This window comes from Gigantopelta aegis, chromosome 9 (genome assembly GCF_016097555.1).
Source record: "Gigantopelta aegis isolate Gae_Host chromosome 9, Gae_host_genome, whole genome shotgun sequence".
NCBI classification, from domain to species: domain Eukaryota; kingdom Metazoa; phylum Mollusca; class Gastropoda; order Neomphalida; family Peltospiridae; genus Gigantopelta; species Gigantopelta aegis.
In genome coordinates, this window is record NC_054707.1 from 38,534,694 (window position 1) to 38,553,767 (window position 19,074).

Consider the following 19,074-nt stretch of genomic DNA (forward strand, 5'->3'; position numbering starts at 1 on the left):
GATCGATCCTCGCCAGTGGGCCCATTGGGCAATTTATCGTTCCAGTCAGTGCACTACGGACTGGTATATCAAAGGATGTAATATGTGTTATCCTGTCTGTGGGATGGTGCATATAAAAGATCTCTTGCTACTAATGAAACAATGTAGCGGGTTTCCTCTCTAAGACTGTATGTCACATTATTTAAATGTTAAATATAATCTCATTTTATGTTAAGCAGGACTCACCCCATCAGTAGCAATGTTAGCACTGCTAGTTTGTATACAGATCCTATTAAAATTACTGTACAGGGCCCCGTTCCATGAAGCCATCATAAAGTTAAAGATCACCTTAGGTGCATAAATATCTTATACACTTAACTAAGATCGCTTCGTGGAATGAGGCCCTAGAAAACAATATTTAGCTGGCATTAGCCTCTTTTTAATAATTTAAAACAAACTTATCTTGCAAAAAAATTGTTTAATAGACTAAAGTAAAAACCTATTCAGGGTATGCCCTAATAAAGTTTACCCATGTTGGATAATTATTTCATATTGATTTCTCAAGGAATAAATGAGAAACATGATAAAATATGTACCAGTGTGTTTGTACTAACAGATATTTATCAACAGACCTGTATTTGGATAATTTCCAGCTTTGTTGCTGAATTTACCACTCGGTGGGGCATACAGTTGTTGACCTTCATGCTTCGAATTAGGGGCTGGCTTTTTACCTCCTGTGCCATTCGATTCAAATGTTATTGGTGTTATCCTCTTTTGGCTGGAAGAAAAATCAAAATAATAAATGGAAAAAAAGTACAGTATTAAAAAACAAAAGGCAAGGAAAACAGTGATAAATGAACAAAATCACAACCTACAATTTTATTTAAATTCACAAAAAAATAAAATTGTTTTTGTTATTTCTAAAACTGTTTTTCTTTTTCACCTATGTCGATCCGACCTAAAGTAATAAAAGGAAAAAACCCCGACTCAGACAGCTAGCTGTTTGTGGTATAGGCCCACGAAATGCACAGAACACACAACTCATCCACCCCTTGCAGCAGCAGCAATGGTACAGCCCACGCATGTCAGATGTTTACCGGACAAAAGACACACAAAAACACCTTTGTGTCGTTTATAAGACAAAAATTATAAATATTGCGCATTTAGCATAATCTACAATCAATCCCAAAGTCATAAGAGCCCATAAAATCGAGAAATTGATACATTTGTTTACAAACTTTGACATTTTCACTAAGTTCGCAACAGCAGACATATGGAGTGTGCATGCGCATTTGGTGAGTGGACATAGTACTTTCTGCACCCATGATATTTTGTAACGAACTATAAAACTTACCCTGGTGAAACAACACTTTTAGAATTTGTAGTGGCTTTGGGCTGAAATAAAATAAGCAAAGAGTGAACACAAATGCCAAAAAACTGATATACTTCATGTCTCAAGATGTGCAAATAAGAATGTTTTTTTGAAAATTGCACATCTACAAATCATGTGTACTACTTATAACAAACACTTGGATGTGACATGTGGACTGTTTAGTAAATTGCACATCTACAAATCATGTGTACTACTTATAACAAACACTTGAAATGTGACCTGTGGACTGTTTAGTAAATCTACTCAACTTAATAACAGTTTGGTTTTTTAATATCAAATTTCACCGTGATAAAAGTTGAGGGAAGTGATTAACTGTCTTCCTATCTTAGCCATTTCAGATATTACTATATTGGTACAATAAAAATTCACATGTAACAGAAAAATCAACCTTCATTGAGGGGATTCGAGACACAGACTCTCAGTACAAGAGTCCAGCGCTCTACCAACTGAGCTAATATGGAAATTCCCACTAGCTACTGCCAGTATGAGCGCTTTATACCAACATATGCTAAGAGCTGCTAAAAATCCCTCTCCTTGAACAAGTCTCAGAAGAGCGTAAGTAATAACAACGAGGTCTGTAGTATCTCAGTTTGTTTGAACAGTTTTTTAAACACACACACACACACATCATTTTATGGTATACATTTTTTATGAACTCTCATAGTTACCACCAATAGTGTTATAATAAGAATACATCTACATGGATGCTCCTTTTCATGAATATTTCACTTAATCTCTCACAAAAATAAAATGCATCCCCAATCTGAAACCTATGGACTGATCTTAACACCCCAACAGCCAATCTAACGGCTATAATTTTCAATGCATCCAGGCTTACTGGTGTGTAGTCAACTCACCCAAAACAACTATTAGACTGGACATGATGGGAGTAGGTCAACTTGCCCCTACAACCTTTCTACTTCACTCTAATAATAGTGATATATAAAAAGAAACAAACTGTACCCAAAGCAGTGCACACTTTTTAGGTGAGACCAAGAGCCCAGTATGCATAATATAAATCTCAGCAACATTTATTGTGGTTAAAAATAATTAAAGTCAGTTAAGCTTATTGGTAATATTTTCAAACTGCTTTAGTGCCGAATCACAGAATTCTTTTATCCCCTTCTTTAAAAACTTACATGTCCTTTTAATATTAAATCTATATCAGCCAAGAACATTGATGACAGTTGAAATGATGGACATTATGGTAACTTTATAAATTATATGCATCAGTTATATGCATCTTATCTTAAATGATTGCAGAAAACATTCTTTTTCAATGACCTTGTAACAATTTTCAAATCAGGGAAAGATGACCAACAACAATGACAAATAGATGTAAAAACCCCCACAAAAAAACCCCAACCCAGCAACATAAAAAATAATGTTATATGTATCATTTAATTTGAATGATCTAGCTTCTTCATAAACTGATGTTATTTACAATTAGCTGCAAATTTCGAAACATAATTAAGTGGTATTGGCGCAAGATGACCAGTATTCAGCATGACTACTACTTGTCATTACTACGTCTTTAACACTTTATATTTCCAGTAATTCAGATTGATCAAAGAAAATTAACAAAAAAATTACAATGTATTTTTGAACTAATGATGATTATTTAGATATAAAAAGTGGTTGTCAAAAGCATATGAAAAAAGGTACATACCATCAGAGGTTTCCATGACAATGAAACAGATGATTTGTAGGCAGGTGGTGTGTGGAATAAATCTTTGATCAGGGTGTTAATATTTGACGTAGTCTTCAGAGCCACAACTTTCAGCTTGTTCTGCGACAAGAAAATAATGAAGAAAATTGACTGATTGAAACATACATTATCCAAATTATTATTTTTTAAAAGAACAAATGGATTAGGTACAAGTTATACAACTTAGTAGGCCTTCTCCATCAATCTGTTTACAAATACAAACCCCATAGCATCTCCACAAAACTATTAACATGCAACCCCTGCAATTTCCCACGGCATTTTTTTGCCTTGAACTATATTCAGGTGTTTTTTTTAAATGGCAGGTTTTTTTTGCTGTGGACATTTTCTTAATTGCAGGGGTTGAACATGTTTTGCTCAAGCAAAGTATTCAGGAGGAAAATACTTTATAAAATAAATGCAAGATTTTATTTTATTATTTGATATCAGCAACTACAAACAAAAAGAACACTGAAGCATTCAGCAAATGAAATCTAAGAATAATTATAGATCAGCAAAACTACCAGCTATAATATTATATCGTATTACCCATGAGGGCCAAAATATCTGGGGTAATATTTTTTCGATAATTACAACATGCAGATTACTTGAACATTGTAACTGCATCATAAAAGGTTTAAAATGTGGAACATACCTCTTCCGTTTTAAGACTATCTCCAGCTTTTCCCTGCAGTGCTGCCCGTAACTGTTTAATGTAGACCTGAACACCTCGTGCAAAGAACTGTAACCTGTGGACAGTTGAATACATATTAAAATCAAAAAGAAAGAAAAGGAATGTTTGTTAAATAATTCCGCAGCACATTTTAAACTAAACCTATGTGGAGAGTTATTTCGACACTATGTCGAGAGTATAAGAGAAAGAAAAAAGAAATGTTTTATTTAATGACGCACTCAACACATTTTATTTACGGTTATATGGCGTCGGACATATGGTTAAGGACCACACAGATATTGAGAAAGGAAACCCGCTGCCGCCACTTCATGGGCTACTCTTTTCGATTAGCAGCAAGGGATCTTTTATATGCACTATTCCACAGACAGGGTAGTACATACTATGGCCTGTGATATACCAGTTGTAGTGCACTGGCTGGAACGAGGAGTATAAGAGAGTAAACCTGCTGCTCTAACACAGACCTTTCCTATCAAATAGCAGCAAAGCACGTCCCATGAGGGCACGATATTTAACATGAACTGTTGTTCTGTTTGTGTATCGGTTTGGCAAATTTAAATTTACTTCAACCGCAAATCGGTTATGTGGTGAATGTTTTCGTTTAAAATTAACAGTTGCAAACTTTTTCAAAATATTTTAAGCCTGATTTTGTATCCTTGAATAATACTACATCATTTGCATAATCAATTTGTTCAAAATAAATTTTGAATGTCAATGTGGTTACTCACTGGTTGCAATAGTATAATTAAGGTAACTAAACAATTGTTAAATTGTTATGTTAAAATGTAAGATTTTGAAATGGGACATTAAAAAAAACCCAAACACTGGGTCCACCAAAGGGAATCAACCTTATGACCTATAGAACTTAGGCGAGTGCTCTACCACTGAGCTATAACACACCAATATAAATTAAAAGTGACCAACCAAACTGATATGATACTGTTTCTGAAACAAATCTGCCTTTATGAGGTTAAAAAAGTATCATCAAAATGACAATGTGTCTAGTAAATCATAAATTTTCGTCCAATAGTAATTAATTAAGCAACACGTTAATAAGAGCATTTTTAAAAGTTCTGGTTTGGTACAATCAAGAATATTTAAGCAGTGGACAAGTAAGAACAGGTTGATTCAAGAGAGTGAATGCATTTAAAAAATACTGCAGTTACAATATTTTAAAAGTACAAAATATATATTAAAATTATCTTAAAAACTATTTTAAAATCTCAACATTTCGTTTAAAAACTTTAAATTTAGTCAGAGGAATAAAGCATGATATTCACTCACTTTGGACCATTTCAAAACAGGCAACAGTACTGTGTATTTGTTTTTGTACTTCTGTAAAACATGTTGTCTTTTCTAACAAGACGCTATTTTGTCCCCAGTGTAACCGTTTACTAATCTTCCTATCAAAAGATCCAATTTCTGCTGGTGTTCATTAGAAATATTTTAAAAGGAAAACAAACAACAGAATGTAATACAAAGGCCAAAGAAAATAATGCCAGCTTTGATGAGCTTTCAGCCAGTTATATTACAATAACTGTATTTACTTTTTGCTTACGGCTTAAAAAAACAAAAAAACCTTCATAAAACTTCAGTACGAACTACAAACCTAAGCTTAAAATCTTTCAACCGTTCTTGGTTAGCTTCATCTGTTAAGAATCCTGGAGACCGTTTGCCCAACTGATGAAATGCAAAGATCAAACACTCAACAAAAGAAAAGTTCAACTTGGGTTCTTCACTCACTGCTTCTGGAGTGTCATTTTCACTGGATGGTGGCAGCGGCATGTAGTCCTGAAATTAACATTTAAAACATAAATTCACCATTTTTTTTTTTTTTTTATAAATTTCAAAATAGAAACCTACTAACATAAGAACAAGTAGAAGTAAAATTTTATAAATAAATATGCTTTATTTTAATGAGATCCAAATTGCAATAAAAATAATGTTCAGGTAAACTGTGACTGAGGACAGCATAAAGACATTTAACTGACAGATTTTATTGCTATTTATACCATAATTATAATATAGCACAGCATTAGGTTTGAGTACCACGAAAAAAAGAATCCACGGTATACTATGGTTTAAAAACAAATACGGGCAAGATGCTATATCTCCTTGACAACTCGTAATGAATCGATAATTAACCAATTCATATCAAAATTGGCATGTCCAGAATCATCAACAACTGAACTAACTGTAAGTCTGTTATAAAGCTTTTCCATTCTCTCTTCAGCTTTGTCCAACTCGCCACAAAATTCAGAAATTTCTGCAAACAGTCTTAGTATTTCCAACTCTGGATTGACATCGGGTGAAGGACGAGCCAACTGATTCAATACTGGCAACACATGGTCACAGATGTAGGCCACAAACGCTTTGGAGTGAACATTTTTCTGTAAAAAAAAAATGAATTAAAAAAATTAAACAGTCTTGAAGAACACCCGAGCTAAAGAACCAAAACACAAAGAAACACATTCATTTGGTTAATGTACTATAAATAAAGAAAGTGTGGTAGTGTTGTGATGTTGCAATATAAGATAAAATTTGAAACCATTTTTCATTCTTCAACAATGTGATGAGTGTGTCATTATAAGTGTGGCCTTTCAAATCCTATGTTTGACATCACACCAGCACATTGAACCATGAAAGTGTTTGAGAATCAATTTGGAATGGGGAAGGGATACTTACATTATTACCCATATCGTTAAAAATACCTTGGTACATAACAAAGTAATACTTGGTGTAATGCAAAGTGGGACATAACACTTCGACATCATCGATTGGTGCACTACAACTGTACAGAAACATCAACCAAACGAGCTGAGTGATATAAATTAAGGTTGATTATGGGTAATAAATAGGATATCAAACTCACTATCATTTCGAATCATGTTTATGTCCCTCATGAAATAATTTTTAGATTGTCATTCGTTAAAGCTTGTGACAACTGAACATTATTTCGCTCAGGACATAAACATGATACCAAATGGAAGCTCATTTAATATCCTATAATTAATTATCAATGATGACATTTCACAATCTCAGGATGTTCTCGAATAAATAAACTTGTACATTTAAATATTGTATGAAAGTGCTTCATAAAATGAAATCATAATGACAATGAATAATAAATAACCTTGCTACTTGTCAATACTGTTTATCTTAAACCTTGTATTTGTGAAATGATATTGTCTTCACTCAACAAAGGTTAACAAAAGACAACATCACTCATGCCAGATAAAAAAATAATGCCTATGTAGGTCATTAAGTATTCTTTAAATTTCAAAAATGATGTGTATTTTCGTATCTTTTACAGTAAGCCTAAAGGTTTCTGTCAAAGATGCATATGATCACTTTAAATAACAGCTACATGAAAATATTATATGCGTCTACAACATCATCAAATAAAGCTGAATACAATTTACTTTGGTACTGTCACTGCTGTCTGTAATTTGAGACATTACTTACTGAAAACAGTGGAGTAGCTGTTTTAATACAAGATATCACTGCTGTCTGTAATTTGAGACATTACTTACTGAAAACGGTGGAGTAGCTGTGTTAATACACGATATCAGTCACTGGTGTCTGTAATTTGAGACATTACTTACTAAAAACGGTGGTGTAGCTATGTTAATACAAGATATGTCACTGGTGTCTGTAATTTGATACATTACTTACTGAAAACAGTGGTCTAGCTGTCTTATTACAAGATATCAGTCACTGGTGTCTGTAATTTGATACATTACTTACTGAAAACAGTGGTGTAGCTGTGTTAATACAAGATATCAGTCACTGGTGTCTGTAATTTGAGACATTACTTACTGAAAACGGTGGAGTAGCTGTCTTAATACAATATATCAGTCACTGGTGTCTGTAATTTGAGACATTACTTACTGAAAACAGTGGTGTAGCTGTCTTAATACAAGGTATCAGTCACTGGTGTCTGTAATTTGAGACATTACTTACTGGAAAAGGTGGTGTAGCTGTGTTAATACAAGATATGTCACTGGTGTCTGTAACTTGATACATTACTTACTGAAAACAGTGGTGTAGCTGTCTTAATACAAGATATCAGTCACTGGTGTCTGTAATTTGAGACATTACTTACTGAAAACGGTGGTGTAGCTCTGTTAATACAAGATATCAGTCACTGCTGTCTGTAATTTGAGACATTACTTACTGAAAACGGTGGAGTAGCTGTCTTAATACAAGATATCAGTCACTGCTGTCTGTAATTTGAGACATTACTTACTGAAAACGGTGGAGTAGCTGTGTTAATACAAGATATCAGTCACTGGTGTCTGTAATTTGAGACATTACTTACTGAAAACGGTGGAGTAGCTGTGTCAATACAAGATATCAGTCACTGGTGTCTGTAATTTGAGACATTACTTACTGAAAACAGTGGTGTAGCTGTGTCAATACAAGATATGTCACTGGTGTCTGTAATTTGATACATTACTTACTGAAAACAGTGGTGTAGCTGTCTTAATACAAGATATCAGTCACTGGTGTCTGTAATTTGAGACATTACTTACTGAAAACAGTGGTGTAGCTGTCTTAATACAAGATATCAGTCACTGGTGTCTGTAATTTGATACATTACTTACTGAAAACAGTGGAGTAGCTGTCTTAATACAAGATATCAGTCACTGCTGTCTGTAATTTGAGACATTACTTACTGAAAATGGTGGAGTAGCTGTGTTAATACAAGGTATCAGTCACTGCTGTCTGTAATTTGAGACATTACTTACTGAAAACGGTGGAGTAGCTGTGTTAATACAAGATATCAGTCACTGGTGTCTGTAATTTGAGACATTACTTACTGAAAACGGTGGAGTAGCTGTGTTAATACAAGATATCAGTCACTGGTGTCTGTAATTTGATACATTACTTACTGAAAACAGTGGTGTAGCTGTGTTAATACAAGATATCAGTCACTGGTGTCTGTAATTTGAGACATTACTTACTGAAAACGGTGGAGAAGCTGTGTTAATACAAGGTATCAGTCACTGGTGTCTGTAATTTGAGACATTACTTACTGAAAACAGTGGTGTAGCTGTCTTAATACAAGATATCAGTCACTGGTGTCTGTAATTTGATACATTACTTACTGAAAACGGTGGAGTAGCTGTGTTAATACAAGGTATCAGTCACTGGTGTCTGTAATTTGAGACATTACTTACTGGAAACGGTGGTGTAGCTGTGTTAATACAAGATATGTCACTGGTGTCTGTAACTTGATACATTACTTACTGAAAACAGTGGTGTAGCTGTCTTAATACAAGATATCAGTCACTGGTGTCTGTAATTTGAGACATTACTTACTGAAAACAGTGGTGTAGCTGTGTTAATACAAGATATCAGTCACTGCTGTCTGTAATTTGAGACATTACTTACTGAAAACGGTGGAGTAGCTGTGTTAATACAAGATATCAGTCACTGCTGTCTGTAATTTGAGACATTACTTACTGAAAACGGTGGAGTAGCTGTGTCAATACAAGATATCAGTCACTGGTGTCTGTAATTTGAGACATTACTTACTGAAAACAGTGGTGTAGCTGTGTCAATACAAGATATGTCACTGGTGTCTGTAATTTGATACATTACTTACTGAAAACAGTGGTGTAGCTGTCTTAATACAAGATATCAGTCACTGGTGTCTGTAATTTGAGACATTACTTACTGAAAACAGTGGTGTAGCTGTCTTAATACAATATATCAGTCATGGTGTCTGTAATTTGAGACATTACTTACTGAAAACGGTGGAGTAGCTGTGTTAATACAAGGTATCAGTCACTGCGGTCTGTAATTTGAGACATTACTTACTGAAAACGGTGGAGTAGCTGTGTTAATACAAGATATCAGTCACTGCGGTCTGTAATTTGATACATTACTTACTGAAAACAGTGGAGTAGCTGTCTTAATACAAGATATCAGTCACTGCTGTCTGTAATTTGAGACATTACTTACTGAAAATGGTGGAGTAGCTGTGTTAATACAAGGTATCAGTCACTGCTGTCTGTAATTTGAGACATTACTTACTGAAAACAGTGGTGTAGCTGTCTTAATACAAGATATCAGTCACTGGTGTCTGTAATTTGATACGTTACTTACTGAAAACAGTGGTGTAGCTGTGTTAATAGAAGATATCAGTCACTGGTGTCTGTAATTTGATACATTACTTACTGAAAACAGTGGTGTAGCTGTGTCAATACAAGATATGTCACTGGTGTCTGTAATTTGAGACATTACTTACTGAAAACAGTGGTGTAGCTGTCTTAATACAAGATATCAGTCACTGGTGTCTGTAATTTGATACATTACTTACTGAAAATAGCGGAGTAGCTGTTTTAATACAAGATATCAGTCACTGGTGTCTGTAATTTGAGACATTACTTACTGAAAATGGTGGAGTAGCTGTGTTAATACAAGATATCAGTCACTGCTGTCTGTAATTTGAGATATTACTTACTGAAAACGGTGGAGTAGCTGTGTTAATACAAGATATCAGTCACTGGTGTCTGTAATTTGAGACATTACTTACTGAAAACGGTGGAGTAGCTGTGTTAATACAAGATATCAGTCACTGGTGTCTGTAATTTGATACATTACTTACTGAAAACAGTGGTGTAGCTGTGTTAATACAAGATATCAGTCACTGGTGTCTGTAATTTGAGACATTACTTACTGAAAACGGTGGAGAAGCTGTGTTAATACAAGGTATCAGTCACTGGTGTCTGTAATTTGAGACATTACTTACTGAAAACAGTGGTGTAGCTGTCTTAATACAAGATATCAGTCACTGGTGTCTGTAATTTGATACATTACTTACTGAAAACGGTGGAGTAGCTGTGTTAATACAAGGTATCAGTCACTGGTGTCTGTAATTTGAGACATTACTTACTGGAAACGGTGGTGTAGCTGTGTTAATACAAGATATGTCACTGGTGTCTGTAACTTGATACATTACTTACTGAAAACAGTGGTGTAGCTGTCTTAATACAAGATATCAGTCACTGGTGTCTGTAATTTGAGACATTACTTACTGAAAACAGTGGTGTAGCTGTGTTAATACAAGATATCAGTCACTGCTGTCTGTAATTTGAGACATTACTTACTGAAAACGGTGGAGTAGCTGTGTTAATACAAGATATCAGTCACTGCTGTCTGTAATTTGAGACATTACTTACTGAAAACGGTGGAGTAGCTGTGTCAATACAAGATATCAGTCACTGGTGTCTGTAATTTGAGACATTACTTACTGAAAACAGTGGTGTAGCTGTCTTAATACAAGATATCAGTCACTGGTGTCTGTAATTTGATACATTACTTACTGAAAACAGTGGAGTAGCTGTCTTAATACAAGATATCAGTCACTGCTGTCTGTAATTTGAGACATTACTTACTGAAAATGGTGGAGTAGCTGTGTTAATACAAGGTATCAGTCACTGCTGTCTGTAATTTGAGACATTACTTACTGAAAACGGTGGAGTAGCTGTGTTAATACAAGATATCAGTCACTGGTGTCTGTAATTTGAGACATTACTTACTGAAAACGGTGGAGTAGCTGTGTTAATACAAGATATCAGTCACTGGTGTCTGTAATTTGATACATTACTTACTGAAAACAGTGGTGTAGCTGTGTTAATACAAGATATCAGTCACTGGTGTCTGTAATTTGAGACATTACTTACTGAAAACGGTGGAGAAGCTGTGTTAATACAAGGTATCAGTCACTGGTGTCTGTAATTTGAGACATTACTTACTGAAAACAGTGGTGTAGCTGTCTTAATACAAGATATCAGTCACTGGTGTCTGTAATTTGATACATTACTTACTGAAAACGGTGGAGTAGCTGTGTTAATACAAGGTATCAGTCACTGGTGTCTGTAATTTGAGACATTACTTACTGGAAACGGTGGTGTAGCTGTGTTAATACAAGATATGTCACTGGTGTCTGTAACTTGATACATTACTTACTGAAAACAGTGGTGTAGCTGTCTTAATACAAGATATCAGTCACTGGTGTCTGTAATTTGAGACATTACTTACTGAAAACAGTGGTGTAGCTGTGTTAATACAAGATATCAGTCACTGGTGTCTGTAATTTGAGACATTACTTACTGAAAACAGTGGTGTAGCTGTCTTAATACAAGATATCAGTCACTGGTGTCTGTAATTTGAGACATTACTTACTGAAAACGGTGGAGTAGCTGTGTTAATACAAGGTATCAGTCACTGGTGTCTGTAATTTGAGACATTACTTACTGAAAACAGTGGAGTAGCTGTCTTAATACAAGATATCAGTCACTGGTGTCTGTAATTTGAGACATTACTTACTGAAAACAGTGGAGTAGCTGTCTTAATACAAGATATCAGTCACTGCTGTCTGTAATTTGAGACATTACTTACTGAAAACGGTGGAGTAGCTGTCTTAATACAAGATATCAGTCACTGCTGTCTGTAATTTGAGACATTACTTACTGAAAACAGTGGAGTAGCTGTCTTAATACAAGATATCAGTCACTGCTGTCTGTAATTTGAGACATTACTTACTGAAAATGGTGGAGTAGCTGTGTTAATACAAGGTATCAGTCACTGGTGTCTGTAATTTGATACATTACTTACTGAAAACGGTGGAGTAGCTGTGTTAATACAAGATATCAGTCACTGGTGTCTGTAATTTGAGACATTACTTACTGAAAACGGTGGAGTAGCTGTCTTAATACAAGATATCAGTCACTGGTGTCTGTAATTTGATACATTACTTACTGAAAATAGCGGAGTAGCTGTTTTAATACAAGATATCAGTCACTGGTGTCTGTAATTTGAGACATTACTTACTGAAAATGGTGGAGTAGCTGTGTTAATACAAGATATCAGTCACTGCTGTCTGTAATTTGAGATATTACTTACTGAAAACGGTGGAGTAGCTGTGTTAATACAAGATATCAGTCACTGGTGTCTGTAATTTGAGACATTACTTACTGAAAACGGTGGAGTAGCTGTGTTAATACAAGATATCAGTCACTGGTGTCTGTAATTTGATACATTACTTACTGAAAACAGTGGTGTAGCTGTGTTAATACAAGATATCAGTCACTGGTGTCTGTAATTTGAGACATTACTTACTGAAAACGGTGGAGAAGCTGTGTTAATACAAGGTATCAGTCACTGGTGTCTGTAATTTGAGACATTACTTACTGAAAACAGTGGTGTAGCTGTCTTAATACAAGATATCAGTCACTGGTGTCTGTAATTTGATACATTACTTACTGAAAACGGTGGAGTAGCTGTGTTAATACAAGGTATCAGTCACTGGTGTCTGTAATTTGAGACATTACTTACTGGAAACGGTGGTGTAGCTGTGTTAATACAAGATATGTCACTGGTGTCTGTAACTTGATACATTACTTACTGAAAACAGTGGTGTAGCTGTCTTAATACAAGATATCAGTCACTGGTGTCTGTAATTTGAGACATTACTTACTGAAAACAGTGGTGTAGCTGTGTTAATACAAGATATCAGTCACTGCTGTCTGTAATTTGAGACATTACTTACTGAAAACGGTGGAGTAGCTGTGTTAATACAAAATATCAGTCACTGCTGTCTGTAATTTGAGACATTACTTACTGAAAACGGTGGAGTAGCTGTGTCAATACAAGATATCAGTCACTGGTGTCTGTAATTTGAGACATTACTTACTGAAAACAGTGGTGTAGCTGTCTTAATACAAGATATCAGTCACTGGTGTCTGTAATTTGATACATTACTTACTGAAAACAGTGGAGTAGCTGTCTTAATACAAGATATCAGTCACTGCTGTCTGTAATTTGAGACATTACTTACTGAAAATGGTGGAGTAGCTGTGTTAATACAAGGTATCAGTCACTGCTGTCTGTAATTTGAGACATTACTTACTGAAAACGGTGGAGTAGCTGTGTTAATACAAGATATCAGTCACTGGTGTCTGTAATTTGAGACATTACTTACTGAAAACGGTGGAGTAGCTGTGTTAATACAAGATATCAGTCACTGGTGTCTGTAATTTGATACATTACTTACTGAAAACAGTGGTGTAGCTGTGTTAATACAAGATATCAGTCACTGGTGTCTGTAATTTGAGACATTACTTACTGAAAACGGTGGAGAAGCTGTGTTAATACAAGGTATCAGTCACTGGTGTCTGTAATTTGAGACATTACTTACTGAAAACAGTGGTGTAGCTGTCTTAATACAAGATATCAGTCACTGGTGTCTGTAATTTGATACATTACTTACTGAAAACGGTGGAGTAGCTGTGTTAATACAAGGTATCAGTCACTGGTGTCTGTAATTTGAGACATTACTTACTGGAAACGGTGGTGTAGCTGTGTTAATACAAGATATGTCACTGGTGTCTGTAACTTGATACATTACTTACTGAAAACAGTGGTGTAGCTGTCTTAATACAAGATATCAGTCACTGGTGTCTGTAATTTGAGACATTACTTACTGAAAACAGTGGTGTAGCTGTGTTAATACAAGATATCAGTCACTGGTGTCTGTAATTTGAGACATTACTTACTGAAAACAGTGGTGTAGCTGTCTTAATACAAGATATCAGTCACTGGTGTCTGTAATTTGATACATTACTTACTGAAAACAGTGGTGTAGCTGTCTTAATACAAGATATCAGTCACTGGTGTCTGTAATTTGAGACATTACTTACTGAAAACGGTGGAGTAGCTGTGTTAATACAATATATCAGTCATGGTGTCTGTAATTTGAGACATTACTTACTGAAAACGGTGGAGTAGCTGTGTTAATACAAGGTATCAGTCACTGCGGTCTGTAATTTGAGACATTACTTACTGAAAACAGTGGAGTAGCTGTCTTAATACAAGATATCAGTCACTGCTGTCTGTAATTTGAGACATTACTTACTGAAAACGGTGGAGTAGCTGTGTTAATACAAGGTATCAGTCACTGGTGTCTGTAATTTGAGACATTACTTACTGAAAACAGTGGAGTAGCTGTCTTAATACAAGATATCAGTCACTGCTGTCTGTAATTTGAGACATTACTTACTGAAAACAGTGGAGTAGCTGTCTTAATACAAGATATCAGTCACTGCTGTCTGTAATTTGAGACATTACTTACTGAAAACGGTGGAGTAGCTGTCTTAATACAAGATATCAGTCACTGCTGTCTGTAATTTGAGACATTACTTACTGAAAACAGTGGAGTAGCTGTCTTAATACAAGATATCAGTCACTGCTGTCTGTAATTTGAGACATTACTTACTGAAAATGGTGGAGTAGCTGTGTTAATACAAGGTATCAGTCACTGGTGTCTGTAATTTGATACATTACTTACTGAAAACGGTGGAGTAGCTGTGTTAATACAAGATATCAGTCACTGGTGTCTGTAATTTGAGACATTACTTACTGAAAACGGTGGAGTAGCTGTGTTAATACAAGATATCAGTCACTGGTGTCTGTAATTTGAGACATTACTTACTGAAAACGGTGGAGTAGCTGTGTTAATACAAGGTATCAGTCACTGGTGTCTGTAATTTGATACATTACTTACTGAAAACGGTGGAGTAGCTGTGTTAATACAAGATATCAGTCACTGGTGTCTGTAATTTGATACATTACTTACTGAAAACGGTGGAGTAGCTGTGTTAATACAAGATATCAGTCACTGGTGTCTGTAATTTGATACATTACTTACTGAAAACAGTGGTGTAGCTGTCTTAATACAAGATATCAGTCACTGCTGTCTGTAATTTGAGACATTACTTACTGAAAACAGTGGTGTAGCTGTCTTAATACAAGTCACTGGTGTCTGTAATTTGATACATTACTTACTGAAAACAGTGGAGTAGCTGTGTTAATACAAGATATCAGTCACTGCGGTCTGTAATTTGAGACATTACTTACTGAAAACAGTGGAGTAGCTGTTTTAATACACGATATCAGTCGGTCCACACAGTCCATGTCTGTTGGCTGAAATAAGAAAGCAAATTATTACAAACAAGAAGATAAACTGTTAATGGGCTGCCTAATGACATCACCAGCTGATGACGTTTATATGTTTATTCTTACTAAAAATGTGACAAATTCCTATTTAAAATCAACCAGCAAACAGTTTAATTAGAATAGGGATAACACGTCGCCAATAAAACTAAATTCGTGACAGTAAAACCACCGATATACGTCTGCAAATTGGAAAACACAGTAGGGTTATCCCCTAACTATATGTCACTTTTGACCTTGTAAATTCAATTTCGTTTCAGTACTGTAACTAAAAACCATACACTGTGTACATATGATAAACATACAATGTACAAATCACAAGCATACACATACAATTAATTTTACTTACCTACAGATAATACCTAGTAAAGGAAAGTAATATTTACTTAGAAACATCCCAGCACATTAAAACGGAGATGAAAATGATATTACACAAAACAATATTTTTTTTAAATCAGAACAATTTGCAAGGTCCTCAAAAGGTTCACTGTAACCTTTCGAGGACTTTCCCAATGGCACATACTACACATTTTGACATAACTGTTATGGTGCACTGGTTGGGAAAGGAAAAAACCATATGGGTCAATAGAAAGGTATTTTTTTTAAAATGACAATCCAATACATATTACAACCTCAAATGGTTCTTCCAGATCTGCCTGGTCGGTGACAATGTCTACGAGCTGCTGACGACCGGTCACAGTACTCATCACTTTCAGATTTTTCAGCAGATCCATAATGGAGATAAATTCATCTTTGGTAACATCTTGAAGTACCTGCAAAATCAATAGGAAAATTAGTTTTAATGGAAAAACCATACGTTCACTACCAAAAATCACAACACACAAAATATTTGCCAATTTGACTGAATATATTTGAACAAAAGTATTTCTTTCTAGAAATCTCCAAATTATAAAATTTTGACTCAGTTCATTTTCATTTCAAGTGATTGTTGTGCTTATATCTGATTAAGGTACAAGCATGCTGTCCTGGGCACACACCTCAACTATCAGGGCTGTCTGTCCAGGACAGTGAGTTAGTTGTTAGTGATTAGTGAGAAAGAGGTTGTAGTGGTCTTATACCTACCCACTGAGTCATTAAAAACATCCTCTGGGTGGGAGCCGGTATTGAGCTCAAGCCTTATGTCTGATGGCTAGTTTGACTCAGTTGCAATATCTTTCCTACTTCCTTTTCATTAAAAAATGGCAGCATAACAAGTGGTAGATCCAATAAATTGCTTTTGATAATAGTTTTATAATTTACTTGTTATCACATGATTTTTGCCCAAGAAAATGTAAAAACTTTGGATTGTTTTCTTTTACGACTACTTAACCCGACTTCAATGCCATATGCCACAGCTATTTTTCTGCTTTTCAGTTGATGGCAGTAATTTTGTAGTCTTGTCAAGGTCGTATAGAATCATGATTTCACATTTTAAAAGTTTTTTTTAATTATTTAATATAGATTCAAATAACACACCACAAAATACTATTCTACCGTTAAAAAACTGCACTTGCCTGTAATGTTTATTTCAAGACTGCTAGTGTTTTACATTACTCTTTGATAGGCATGACTGCATATTAAATCAAGCTTACATTTCATTTCATTTTAATTAATTTTCTTGCTTAAATCCCATTAATGTTCAAGCACAAACTTCTGGGCAAACACCTAAACTATCTGGTGAAAGCAACAGGAAAGAATGATTTAAATTTGTTCTGTATGTAAGAAGTTTTCATGGATATGAAAAAGGTTGGGTAAAAAATGTGTATTAAAAAATAGAAATCTGCCTTGAATAGATGCTTAAAGTGCCACCAAAAAATATATAGGCGAGGTTTCTATTGGAAGGAGGGTGGGATGTAGCAGTGGTACAGTGCTCGCTCGATGCGTGGTTGGTGTGGGATCGATCCCCGTTGATGGGCCCATTGGGCTATTTCTCGTTCCAGCCAGTGCACCACAACTGGTATATCAAAGGCCGTGGTATGTGCTACCCTTGTGTGGGATAGTGCATATAAAAGATCCCTTGCTGCTCATCAAAAAGAGTAGCCATGAAGTGGCGACAGCAGGTTTCCTCTCTCAATATCTGACGCCATATAACCGTAAATAAAATGTGTTGAGTGCGTCGTTAAATAAAACATTTCCTTCCTTCTGTTGGAAGGAATTACGGTAAATTGTACACGACCATTAAACTGACCTTTTTAGCTTCTGTCATGATGTAGTCCTCTGCATCCTTGTCAACGGTATCCTCCTCCAGGTTTCTCAGCTTCAGCACCAAGAACTTGATGGCTCGATCACGCACAACATCATCTTCTTCATGCTCAGCCAGTATCTGACTAAATATCCCTTCTAGCGTTCCTGTCAAATAAAAGTTAAAGTTTCTTTTGTTTAACAACACCACTAGAACACATTAATTTATTAATCATCGGCTATTGCCAGTATTGGATGTCAAACATTTGGTAATTTTTACATATAGTCTTAGAGAGAAAACATGTAATATGTGTTCATTAGCAGCAAGGGATCTTTTATATCCACCATCCCAGACATACCACGGTCCTTGATATACCAGTCATGGTGCACTGGCTAGAACAAAAAATAGTCCAATGGGCCCATCGACGGAAATCGATCCTAGACCGTCAGTGAATGCTATACCACATGGCTATGACCTGCCCTACCTGTCAAAAAAAGTATACTGATGGAAAGAAATAAAGGATCACACAGATAGTAACAGGAAATAATGACTGCATCAAAAATCAATTCATATTGTCAGAAGTTGACTGGGAACATATAGGCAGCAAGCACATTTAACACTACAGACATTCAATCCCACATTACAACTTGGTATGAAATACAGACATTACTACATGTATGCTAGTAGTGAATTAAATTTGGTTTACAATTCAATGTGTTCCCTTATTTCTTTCCATCAGTATATATAACATCACCAGGGCTCGAAATTTAATGGTGGCCATGTGCCGCAGTGTCCTAGTCATATGACTCAATGGTCTGACACAGAGCTTTATTTTGCATATTACCAACTGGTCACAATATTCAACCGCAACTTCTGAAAGCTGTTTTATTACTCATTTGGAATGGGTGCTGTTATGGTATATTAAGACACATGTTGAAGTTTGCCTTTTTGCCTTTGGTCGTGATGTACTAAAAAAATATACCATCAGAATAAGCCAAATGGTCTTGGCCTGTATTAAAAACAGAGAATTTTCTGGATCGTTATGCAATGTATAATGTGAGTCAATAAAATCAAAAGTTCCATCGTATCAGTCCGGCCAT

At 35.3% G+C, this 19,074-nt stretch overlaps 1 protein-coding gene across 1 annotated transcript in view; it reads right to left on the minus strand.

The window, feature by feature from the left end:
- Positions 1–19,074, minus strand: part of LOC121381313 (apoptosis inhibitor 5-like) — a 36,616-nt gene that overhangs the window by 3,732 nt on the left and 13,810 nt on the right. The window contains exons 4-12 of the mRNA XM_041510571.1: positions 17,981–18,141; positions 16,425–16,565; positions 15,697–15,762; positions 5,964–6,158; positions 5,378–5,559; positions 3,733–3,826; positions 3,042–3,161; positions 1,334–1,374; positions 612–757 (exon numbers count right to left, since the gene is read on the minus strand). Coding sequence (XP_041366505.1) covers positions 612–757; positions 1,334–1,374; positions 3,042–3,161; positions 3,733–3,826; positions 5,378–5,559; positions 5,964–6,158; positions 15,697–15,762; positions 16,425–16,565; positions 17,981–18,141 — 1,146 coding nt within the window. The remainder of the gene's footprint in view (positions 1–611; positions 758–1,333; positions 1,375–3,041; positions 3,162–3,732; positions 3,827–5,377; positions 5,560–5,963; positions 6,159–15,696; positions 15,763–16,424; positions 16,566–17,980; positions 18,142–19,074) is intronic.